We start from the raw sequence: 12,437 nt of genomic DNA on the forward strand, positions 1-12,437 counted from the left end.
AAATGTGAAGTGCTAATACGAGTCTCATATCATCGTAACAGTCTCTCCATCTGCCCAATCCTGCTCTGACCTCGCTAAGTTTCTGTTTACACAATCAGCCGTAACATTATGACCACTGACAGGTGAAGTGACCTGCACGGACTTTCTCTCGGCGTTGGCATGACAACACAAGTGGTTTGAAAGCAGGAAACATGTGCCAATGCATGACAAATTACAATGGTTAGACAATTGGATCAGAACATGTCCAAAGATGGGGAAGATCCGTGATTGGTGATCGTTCGAAGACAAAGGTAAAACATGGGGTCAAACACAGTAAATTGGGGTAAATTCTTTATACATAGGGCCACAAAGTAATGAATCTGCACTGACTTCTTGTGACGTGACCAAACTGGATCACTATAGCCATTTCTGAGTGGTCATCATTTCTTGGTGATAATCATATTCGATTACTTATACATCTTCTTCCAGTGTCTGAACTGGTCGCTAAATTCCCCCGTGGTCTCATTATGTTCCTGTCTGTTGGAGTGCCAAGCCAATGACCAGTGCTCCTATTGGTGTTGCTCCTCTCGTTCTTGTGCATGTGCCAGAGGGGGAGTAGGACAGGCCCGTCATCGTGAGAGTCCACATTCCTCTGGGCAGCTCTAAATCCTCACGGGATCGACCTCATTAGTGCACTGACTGTTCCCAGGCTGCATGAGCCCTCAAGCAAGCCACGCTACACTGTTTTACCTTTTTTGTCCTTTATGAGGAGGTGCAGGGCCTATTGTCATTTCCTGTGTCTGGACAAATTAAATAGTTCACTTGTGATGTGGCAAGCATGATGGACTGAAATAATAGGAGTTTCACCTTTACAAAATGTGATGGTAAATAGTCATTGTATTCCTATATAATGGATATATGTAACAAGTTGTTTGTCAAATTATAGAAAGTACTCAATAAGTTAAAGGAGACATATGTTTGTTTCTTAATATTGAACAATATCATTAGTACTGGTAAATCATTATTTTACATTTTGTTCATTGTAAACCACTTAGTCATAGAAACAGGTCCTTTGATTTCATGTTCAAAACCACAGAACCGATAAGCCCCGTCTCTTCATAGTGACATTTTTTCTGTAACAAGCAGTAGGTTTTGATTTATGTGTTTTAATTTTTTTAAAGTGGCTACATGACATTTAATCGTTATCAAAAATGCGTCAATTTGAATCTGTTTGAACTCAGAGCCACAGCTGCCCAATTTCTCAGACCCTTCGCTTTTTAATCTCATCTATAATTAGACTCATAAGCCAAGGACCCTGTGATGTTCAAGTGCACTTATTCTGAAGTCCCTCTCATCCCTTCACCTTAAAAATACAATCTCACTGACAAAAGGCTTGACTTTTCCTTCCGTTTCAAACCAATATACTTCAGTCGTGCCTCGTTTGGGTTGTGGATCATCATTCTGACTCGCCCTCTGCGCTCCTCACAGTTGACCCAGGACCGAGCTGACAACGCCTCATGTCACATCCAGAGGTTCATGTCAGTCCGGGGCATGTGTGGGAAATGCTGAGCTCTGATGTGTGTTTTCAAATGCGGTTGCGCAAGAGAGCTGCAGACAAACAGTTTGGCTGCTCCTCATGACCTCGAGCGCTCAGTCAGCTGCTTCGCAAGTTCTGTTGAAATATGGCTTACCTGGGACTGCTTTGTAGTACTTCAAAATGTTACGACTCAAGTAGAAGTGAATAGCAAACAGCGGATAATTAGGCTACTTGAGCAAAGAAAAAAAAGAACTGTTTGCTTGACATATAGCACTGTTTATAGAGTATGCATTTTCATTGTCACATCCTTTTCTGACTTGTTCCAGGCCAAACATTAACACATCTATTATACTTACTGGTAATACAGTTCTTATTAAATTACAACTACATCCATGGTTATTACTACTACTGCTGTTTACTAGTATCTGCAACAGAGGCACAGACGTCACTGCAAAATGAGCATTTATATTAGAGTTATTTGAACAGTTTCTTTGATCAAGAGGGATAGTTTACACAGATAAAGAGACATACGATTCTAAAGAATATATCTCAAATGTTTTCTTCATAACCTGTAATATAGAATATCTCTTGAGTAAAAAAGTTGTTTTTGTGAAATAGTATTTGACCAAATGCGCTTTACACAAAATGGGCTCCAATCACCCAATGGTTTATTCACTTAATAAACACATTTCCACATTTATATTATAGAGTGCACTGCAAGTCACTGTTTCCTTATTGCGTCTAAGATTCACAGCCATAAAAACATTAATTTGATACTGCATAAAAATAACCTGTGGCCAAGGTCCGTACTCTGTTTATGTCATTGCAGTTTATAAAAGCAGTGATTTGGTAATTACAGATAAGCTAATGTGTCACTAGTGATGGAGGGAGTTTTACCAGGAAGAGCAATGAGCCATTTGACAGGAGTCACGGGACAGGTGGAGGACTGGCTGAAGGAGCAGGCCTAACGCGGCGCAGAGTGTTGCACAATTCAGACGCACATATGCATACAATCTGCCTGGAACATTTGAAATCATTAACAGCTGCCATAGGGTGGAATAGACAGATGAAGCTACTCAGCAAAACACGCAGCAGGAGGAAGGAGCTGAACCCTGTGTAATGCACGACGTTTAATCTGCTTTTTTAAATATAACAAACATATTAAAAGGTGCATCTTTTCAATCAGAGGAGTTGATTAAAGAGGAGTTAGGCAAAAACCTGTGAAGAGTACAATGTTTATTTGATGTTTTCTGGAGAATTCCGTCTCAGATCCCCTCTGTGGAGTAATACTTGGGGGTTACTTAAGTTGGGGTTCAGGAGAGCAGCTCTCACTCCTCAGGGGGCAAATGAAAGTCTTAAGCAACATAACTGAACATGGACTCTGCTTGAACTACACTTTTTAATCTGTACTCCAGTTAATGCTCATGTGTCATGTAGTTTTAGCCAAACTGTTGTGATTTATTTCAGTCCTTTTAATTTTCTGACTTACATTAACAGTTATGTATCTTCTAGAAATACAAACCGCTGCTTGATATAAAGAGAAGACTGCCTTTCTGAGCGGATGAGTGGAGTACACAGCCCATATTATGTGATTTAAACAGATCCACAGTTAAAGTCATGTGTGTTTTTCCATATGAGCTCCAGTGACAGCTTTTGTCATCCAAACGAAACATTTATAGTGGTGAATCGTTAGCAAATCTAGCTTTCTTTTCTCATAGAATGTATTTTAAGTAAAGTTTTTTGGCCCGTATAGGCTTTATTAGTCAGTGTGGTAAATGGGGATGAGAGGAGGAAGGACATTCAGCAAATTGTCAATGTAGAAGTCGAACTCACGCCGCACATGGAGCCTGTTATGTGTGCTACCCACTCTGCCACCAAGCAGCACGAGATCGAGCGGAACATTCCAGGCAAAGCATTAACATCTCCACTCAGAAGAAACAGGTTGAAGGCGCCACAACTGTAACAACTTCTGCCCCATTGGCTCAACATTGTTCCTTTTCATTGCATAAAACTACAAACAACAGATCAGCTGTTGGTAAGAACCTTATTATGTTCTGTAATGTCATTCCCACACGCTCACTTCCCTTTCTTCATGATTAGTGCTGAGCGGAGATATCCAAGTGGTGCCACTCCCAGACTCCAAACACAGTCAATAAATAACAAGTTCCTTTTTGCTTTATTACCATCACATGACAAACAATTTGAGCTGACATCTGAAAAGTATATGGCTGGAACTTCTGTGGCTGTTTTATGCCTTTTCTCTGAAGTGGAAATGTGTAGTAACAGTAGATGCTGCTGGAGATTAGAGGTTACTTACAGTACGTACACTGACAGACGCTGCCTTTCAACTGGCTCTATCAATCAGACTGCTTAATGAAGGCTTTTGACTAAAACATGTGACAGAAAAGAACATTGAACACCAGAGTCACGTTAAACCTGTTCATATGAGTTTGCAGTAGACGTCCTTGTGAACTTTTTATTCTTTCTGAAACCCTCAAAGTTACATCTTTCATCCTGTCCTCCTGTCCTCTCTTCACTATTAAGCATGTTCCTGTGCCTCCAGGGGAACGGTCCAGGGTTCCCAGAAGCCCCTGCAGCATACATGGCACTCGGAGCAGGTAGTGGTCCTACTCTCACACACATACAACATGCACATGCCATGGCAGCGCTGTCAGTGACTCAGGCTGTGACTCAGACTCGGGCTATGTGGCTTCACTTTTACAGCCTGCACCACATTCACTCAAACTTAAGCTCATATTACAAACAAACCAAGTGAACTCCAAACGTACAGGCAGAGTAACACATCCAGGTCCGCGGGGATAAACAGTTAAGATCATAATGCATCTGTAGGCTTGTTATAAAACATAATTGTGTTTTGTGTTGTTGCACCAGCATTGCATGTGATGGCTATGGGTGCGTCAGTCCAGGAAAAACATCTCTTCTGTGTTTGCTAAAATCATATAAGAGCCTGTGTGTCGTATTGCACTGCATTGCATCCACAATGTTAATTAACCAGTGTTGCGTTAATGAAGCTTTCTAAATAATGCAGTGATGTGCTATGATGCAAGTGTTTATCTGTCACTCTCTCAAATGCACACGAGTCTATGGACATGTAATCGAGTAAAGATTATTAAGGATGTTTTTATTTACACTTAATGAATCGTTCAAAGTGTGGAAAGAACACGGTGTCTCCGTATCAGTTTCTAAAAGACCCAGTGACAGCACTTTAAAATATCTCCCTCTAGTGGCGATAAGGGCAAGAGCAGGTGAGACAGAACTACATCAATTCAGAAACATGCAGTTTGAACTCCTATACAATTACTGTTTTGAGCTGTCTATATACTATAATCCAATGAATGACTTGCAGACTTATTCCCTGTTAGCTATCCATTAGTTTGTTATCCATGGATTTCAGAATTAGGAGAATCTAGAGCTGTTGCCATAGCAATTAACAATTTAAAACTAAATATTATATGTTTTGGACGGGGAAAAAGTCTTCAAAATGTTGCATGTAATAGGAGCTGGTGTGCAGGGGTTACACATCATGTGTTACAGTGGATTACGTATTTGATTAAAATAAATGAATAAATCTAGCTCCTTCATTTGCAACCTTAATGTTTGCATCTTGGTTATAAATTGTACATTGAAATCTTATTCAGTGCTACAGGGCTTTATAACTCTGGTGTGGCACTAAGAGTCTGTGAGTCATAGCCAGTGATAAGGGGAGGACACGACTGACCTCTATTCCCTCTCCTCTCTCTCTGTCTTTACACCTGGTTATTGGCAACAAGGATCTTTTTTGCTTTTTACGATCAGTGACTCACCGGAACGCTTTTCCTACAGCCTTTGTTGCTTTGACTCTGGATTAGTCTATCGCCTATTTATTTCCTCCTTCGTGACAGGTCAGCAGCGGCCATTGTCCACTCTGGGAAGGAGGAGTGGAGCTTTCAGGCTAATATGCTATTGAAAAGCTTGCTCTGAGTCACTCAAATACACAAACAGACTTTACAGGGAGGAGTCACTTCTGTGTTGCCATTGAAACCCACAAAGGAAGGAGGGCAAGATATCAGAACTGACAGACAGCCGCAGGTCCACATAAATTAAGGGTGCAGACATACATGTTACCTACAGGTGTTCATTATTACATAACCAGCCTTCCTTAAGCGTGTCATTTAAATGTGTCTTCACAGATTGCAGTCTAAATGGTCCTTAAACAGAGATGTGCTGTGTCCTATGGGAGATCTACAGTGACACAAGCCGCTCAATGACAAATGCAGAGTGACTCATGCGGGCCAGACAGAGACAGACGACACTGACACAATCCATCCTAAGTGATATATGCAAATACACTAGAGCTGCATTAACATAAAACACATAATGCATGCTCTGGTTTACTACTGTGCATAAAGCTTCACAGTGGCATTTAGCAGCTGTAATTTTCAAACCAAGCTGCAAAAGTGTTTTTTAAATAAATGAATTTAATACATTTTGATGGACAAATATTGTACAATAAGACACAATGTGACAATGTTATAAAAGAAACAGACTAGCATACACTGTATAAAATACATCAATGTCTTAAAAGTACTAAATTACTAAAATACTGATGACTTTGGCAATGAGTTATATTAAGCTGATTTAAATACACAATTTAATCATCCTCTGACTCCTCCTCTGACTCGTCCTCAGATTCCTCCTCATCGTTCTCTGCCTCTCTCCTCATCTGCTGAAGATTAGCTCGATGCTGCTGCAACATAAATGGATTTTTTTTTTTTTTTTAAATATATACTGTATATATAAATTTCAAATCTGGGCATTTAAAACTTTCCAAAACCATGTGCATTTGTGATATGATTTGCTGAAAAAATATGTGTGTTTATGCATGTAGTCAAGAAAGAAAACACAACACTACCAATATATAGAAAGAGTTTCATTATGATGACAGTAAAATAGATATGTTCTGGCACTGAGGCCTAAAGCTCTGGATCAAACTAAAAAGTGTGTTTGGATTATTATTCAGTAGCAGTTAATTATCAGAGATAAGATTCAAGTCAGAAGTCGGTCGGTGCGTTCCTCGTGTTGAGGCTTTGATGCACATTCAGATGACACGTGTCAGCTGCAATCTGCATCTGCAACACAATCTGTCATCCCAAAACACTACAAGAGCAAACTGATCTGTGTGTAAAAAACAGCCTCTGAAAAGTAGAGTGGCACAAACAACACAAGTCTATATTACAAGAAAGAGCGATGACAATACGGGCATTTTGAACGCAATGCATGTTCATTATGTGATGTGTCTGACATGACCATGCAATGAAAAGACAAACTTATTAATATGACTTGCATTATTGTTAATAAGTGTTAAGAGTGTTACACTGAACTTTCAAGCAATATTTAATATATGTTAGAATAAGATTTGGTCACTCTAAAGCAGGGGTGTCGAACTCATTTGGGCCACGGGCCGAATTTCGACGCTCGTCACTCTAAAGCAGGGGTGTCGAACTCATTTGGGCCACGGGCCGAATTTCGACGCTCAGGTTGGGTCGTGGGCCGAACATAACGTAAAACATAAAACTACTAATATAAGAAATAAATAGCTTTATATATCCTACGCTGTTTTGAAGCAATTACTGGATCGATAAAAAAAAAATACAAAAGGTTTGTTCTCATAAACTGAAATGTATTTAGAAAAACAAGTGTAATTTCACCAACACTGTGCTCCAGTTTATGTGCATTACAACTTCCGAGTTGATCTACAGTTCTACACAGAGATAAACGTTTGACTTTATAACAAAATAAACTTCTCAAGATCTAAATTTTTTTTTAAATGTACTAACTAACATTTCCACGTCTGTGTAGTTATCTGTACACCTGAACTGACACACAACTAAACTTCTGCTCAAAAGTTAAAGTGCACTTCTCCCTCGGCAGCTCACACAGCAGTGCAGCAGAGTCCCGTGGGGGAGGGGCGGCCACCGGCGGCATTGTGGGACGCTTAGCTTTAGCAATAAAAACGGTTACGGATGTAATTACGGTTCTATGAATCGATTTAAAAAAAAAAAAAAAAAAAAAATATATATATATATATATATATATATATATATATATATATATATATATATATATATATATATATTATATATACTTTTTTTTCTAAATATAAATTTGAAATGTTCGGCGGGCTGGATTAAAACATCTGGTGGGCCGGATTTGGCCCGCGGGCCAGAGTTTGGCACCTATGCTCTAAAGAGTCATCTCAGTCTTACCTGTGTGGACCCTGAGGTTCCCATGAAGGACTCAGTGCGATTGAGGGACATTTGGGAATTAGCTCGCACTATGTCTAAGCGGGATTGGTTTTCTGGGGGGCGCAGAGTGGTCCTGAACACCTGCCAAAACAGTAGCAAGCACTGTACTTCTCCTCAAAATAAAAACACATTTGTGTCCACTAGATTCACTGGTCATTAATGCTTAGGTTAACGTGGTTATAAAGTACAGCACAGTGTGTTCTACAGTGTGTGTTCTATCTGTGCTTAAGGTACAAGAAGCTCAGAAGAATGTCAGAAAAGTACTGAGCACTTCTAAGCCTTCGTCAGGAAGATTCGCATGCCACTCATTGTTTAGTTTTCTGATTAATCTATGCTTTGAACCATGAGTCACTACAAACTGCTTTATTTGGGAGTTTCACTAAAGCATGAATGAAATGTGCGTCATTCAAAGTGGAAAATTCAAATGTAATGGTGAAGAGTGATGAATTTAAAAAAGCGTTTTTGATTTATGTAAGACACTTTCAAAAGGTAAATAGTTCTTGGGAGAACAGTAGAAAGTAGCCTGCATAACTACAGAGTTGTTGCCACATCAGTTTGAGGGTGTGGATCGTGTGCGTATGAGCAATGATTCATGTTTGTTTATCAGGTTGTCCATGGAGGCTGGATATACTACATTTTGAAAGTGACACTCTCTGGACTAGTCAGCAGATCAACACAACTAGGCCCCATTCAACACATGGACTATAATTAACAACAACAATTGTATGAAAAATGTGTGGAATGTAGAACGTCTTTATGAATCAGAAAGTTCAAACCTACCTCCAGGTCCGCCTCCTCATCCACACTCTGAATACTCTGGAAGGCCATGGTGTACAGCTCCAAAGCCTTGGCATGAAACGCCATCTCGATGTGCACAAACTCTCCAAAGATCTTCTACAAAGGATAGAACACGTTTGATTTCATCACCCATTAAACTGGTGCCATACAATGAGGAGACTTTGAAGTGCACCTTAATATCTCTAATTTTCTGCTTCTCAAAATCATCTATAGTTTCTTCCAGGTGCCTTGTGATTCTGGTGGTGTCCATGGTAGCTCTCTCCAGCTCACTCTCAGCCTGAATGTAATGAATATAAAATAAGTTTTAGTATAAGTATATTTTGTGAAAGATGGTTCTCTTGTAATTTGTAAATGTCCATTTACAAAGGACATTTTTTATATGCCTGAATTCATTGGCAATTATATCAACATATTCAATATATTGTAGTGTAGTGAATGCTGCCCTCTTGTGGTGGTACATTTGATTACATTCATCAACGTGTGAGTTGCTGTTTGTTGCATTTATTGAATATGAGATTAAAATTATGTACGCATACATTACCACTGTACATACATTGAGGACAGATACCTGTGACTGGAAAGTTTGTCAAGGTTTATAGCTGTCACTAGTTGTCAAATTTAAGAACTCCCAAAAAGAAACCCATTGCAATTTGTTCTGCCAAATAAAATAAATGTAGAGTTAAATTAAAAATTAAAAAAGAAAAATGAGGCAAAGGATACAATAATCTGTCTGTCAGAGGGGTTTCTCTGCCTGGCCTTTTCAAGTTGAGCCATTTGTTTGGACTCTCGCTCTCTGGCATTCTGTGTCGATTTCAGATCTTCCTACAAAAAGAGCCACGATATACATGTTATTTATTGTTCAAGATAAAACAATGAATGAACATATTACACTCATACTGTAAATGTAAAACAAGAGCCTGTTGGAGAGACCTACCCTCTGTCTTCGCACTACAGCACCATACGTTTTTAATGGCTCAATGACTTTGGCTTCCAGTCTTTCCACCTGTAAAGCAGCTTATTAGAGTGTATAATAATGTAATGATGTATTATTTTGTTCACGGATGCGTATGAATGTATGAAATGTACCTCAGCATGGCGATAGTCTTGAACCTTGGCTAAGTTGTCTGTAAACTGCTTCATGCCTCTCTTCAGATGTGGTGTTTCAGTGTCTGCATACTGGCCCAGCACTCTCACCAGGACGTCTCCCTTGTCCCGCAGCCTCGCAGCCTTGCGTCCGTAGCCAGCGAAGAGTTGGCACATTTCTCCAAAGTACTTCTCCACATTGGTGATGCTCTCCTGGATTTTACGAGTCTCAATGTCTCTGCACAGATCACAAGTTACATCTATTTGTTAGTTTTACATTCCTGCACCATGGCGTTATTGTAAATAAACTACACTACATTAGAATGGTTATTCTGTATAAAGAGGGGCGAGAATATATGGGTGTTTTATTCGGGATATACATGAATTACGAGCGCACAGATGTAGTTAGAGCACACTGACCAAAAATATTCACATATTCTTAAATCAGGCCGTGTGAGACTGGAAACAACAACTAAACTGAAGTAACGTTATCTGGAAAACGTTCCATATTAATTTAACGCGAGCATTTTTAGACAAAAGCACACAAAAGACACGTTACGTAACACTCACCGCGCTCTGGCGTCCAGTGTACGGCTCATGGTGAAAACAACACTGTAAAGGTGTTTACGCTCCTAGCATGCTAGCTGGGGTTAGCATGCTAGCTGGGGTTAGCATGCTAGCTGGGGTTAGCATGCTAGCTGGGGTTAGCATGCTAGCTGGGGTTAGCATGCTAGCTGGGGTTAGCATGCTAGCTGGGGTTAGCATGCAGCACGCCAATCAACTGTTTCCATGGAGTTCTTCGAATTTCCGCCAAAGCTAAGCATTGTGGGATGTTGAGTCAAATTGACCATGGAGCGCGTGGCATTTCGTCTGAGGGCGGGACATGGCATTTTAACATATTCAGGAGAGGATTTGATTTAGTTTTATGTTTGATCGTTTATTTGGTTAAGATTAGTGACATGGATGTTAGCATTCTATTCTTTTTCAAAAACAATTTGGATTAGGGCCAAGTTTAGAAATCATTCATTTAGTTAATACTAGACCCTGAACAAATGCAGAACTGTGAGGGAATCTCCGAACCGTGGCTTCATCAAAGGTGTGCCTTCATTTCACTTTTACAGAATAGTTTGGAATTTAGGTTGAATTTTGCCTGAAGCCAGAAACATGAAGCCACAATCCCACTGGTGCACACAGTAAGGACAGTGTGAAATTGCAGTCTAAATGTTCCTTAGACAGAGTGAAGTGAAATCATTTAATAGTCTCAGACAATGGGGAACAGAGGATGATGTGGTGCTGGAGGGACCATCATGGGAGGACACGCCCTACACGGGATGTACCACCGGAACATAACTGATGTGGCTGATATCACGAAATCCTAAGAGGCAGTCTGAAGGACAGAGGCCCTGATCATGGCAGCACAGGAGCAGGCCCTGAACACCAGAATAGAGGCCCAGATCTACCACACATGAGACCATCCCACACATAACTGCAGGGTGTAAGATGCTGCAGGGACAGCATACATGGAGCTCCATCACCAGGAGCTGGCATAGTGTACAGAAACATCTGTGCAGAGTACAGGCTGGAGACCCCAAGGACAAAGTGGGAAACACCTCCAAATGTGGTGGAGAACGACCGAGCCAAGGTCCTCTGGGACTTCCAGATACAGACAGACAGAATGGTAATGGCGAACCAACCGGACATAGTGGTGGTCTCAAGGGTCAGAGGAAAGCCATGGTGGTGGACATTGCAGTACATGGGATGGAAACATCCGGAACAAGGAACATGAGAAACATTAGAGAAATACTAAGGCCTCAAAGAGGAGCTGGAGAAGGCCTGGAGCGTGAAGGTATCAGTGGTGCCCGTAGTGACCGGAGCACTTGGGGCAGTGACCCCCACACTGGAGGAATGACCCCAAACTGGAGGAATGACTTGAGCAGATCCAGGAAAAACATCAGTATATCATATATATATATATATATATATATATATATATATATATACACCTTTCATGACACCCAAAGCGCTAAATAAACTGTTCATCAACATTCCCCTTTTATTTGCTATAATTACTGTATTTTTATAGGCCCTCTAAATAATTTATCATGGAAACCAAACATTTTTTTTTTTTGTGGTTTAAATGACTCCCCAAATAGATCAAGGTACATTACCTACACTGCAACAAAGAGAGCTACAAATAGTCCTTTTCAACAACAGCTTGAGTGGTTTTGATCTGATGCCAGAGCCAGATTTTGTGCTCACTGAAATGAATGGAGTCTCCATTGTAATTCCCTCCTCTGTGTTTGGGAATGCATGAATGTCACCAGCTGCCTCGTCTGCTCCTCTGTGGAAAATGTCCAAAAACCTTAATTATCATGCTTAATCATCCATGGGATTGAAGCAGGGGAGATCCCACTGTAACAGATTGGCGATGTAAAACATGGTCATTGCAGTGAGCTTGTGTGCCTTAGGTCCCAAGAGGAACAGGTTTAGACTGAAGGCTACAGCTGATGCTGCTGGATTAATTTCTCTGTTAAATGCTTCTGATATAATGTGCCTGTGTGAGCGATGGATCATTACACACGGAATTCATTCATTTAATTTATATAACTCATTAAACCAGGATTCATGGCAACAATATTGGGCTCTATGTGACTAGTCTATGAACCACTGCTCTTTGGGTAGACTTGATGCTTTTCATAGTTCCTTTGATGCTTACTATTATGTTAATATAGTGA

General features: G+C 40.3%; 1 protein-coding gene across 4 annotated transcripts; it reads right to left on the reverse strand.

The window, feature by feature from the left end:
• Positions 1-6,011: 6,011 nt before the first annotated feature.
• cibar1 (CBY1 interacting BAR domain containing 1) lies at positions 6,012-10,357 on the reverse strand. 4 transcript variants are annotated; one of them, XM_072447105.1, is made up of 9 exons: positions 10,273-10,357; positions 9,706-9,940; positions 9,554-9,622; positions 9,340-9,441; positions 9,161-9,193; positions 8,792-8,896; positions 8,602-8,715; positions 7,783-7,902; positions 6,012-6,260 (listed from the first exon to the last, which is right to left on the reverse strand). In XM_072447105.1, exons 1-9 carry the CDS (start codon positions 10,299-10,301, stop codon positions 6,168-6,170), a joined length of 900 nt encoding a protein of 299 aa, XP_072303206.1. In that variant the 5' UTR covers positions 10,302-10,357; the 3' UTR covers positions 6,012-6,167. The 4 variants fall into 4 exon arrangements, with proteins under 4 accessions (XP_072303206.1, XP_072303208.1, XP_072303207.1 ...); XM_072447106.1 differs by having other exon boundaries at positions 6,014-6,263; positions 9,173-9,193; XM_072447104.1 differs by having other exon boundaries at positions 6,014-6,263.
• Positions 10,358-12,437: the final 2,080 nt, after the last annotated feature.

The sequence above is a fragment of the Eucyclogobius newberryi genome, unplaced genomic scaffold (genome assembly GCF_026437365.1).
Source record: "Eucyclogobius newberryi isolate DKJ021-1_F unplaced genomic scaffold, fEucNew1.0.hap1 SCAF_16, whole genome shotgun sequence".
Classification (NCBI taxonomy): Eukaryota; Metazoa; Chordata; class Actinopteri; order Gobiiformes; family Gobiidae; genus Eucyclogobius; species Eucyclogobius newberryi.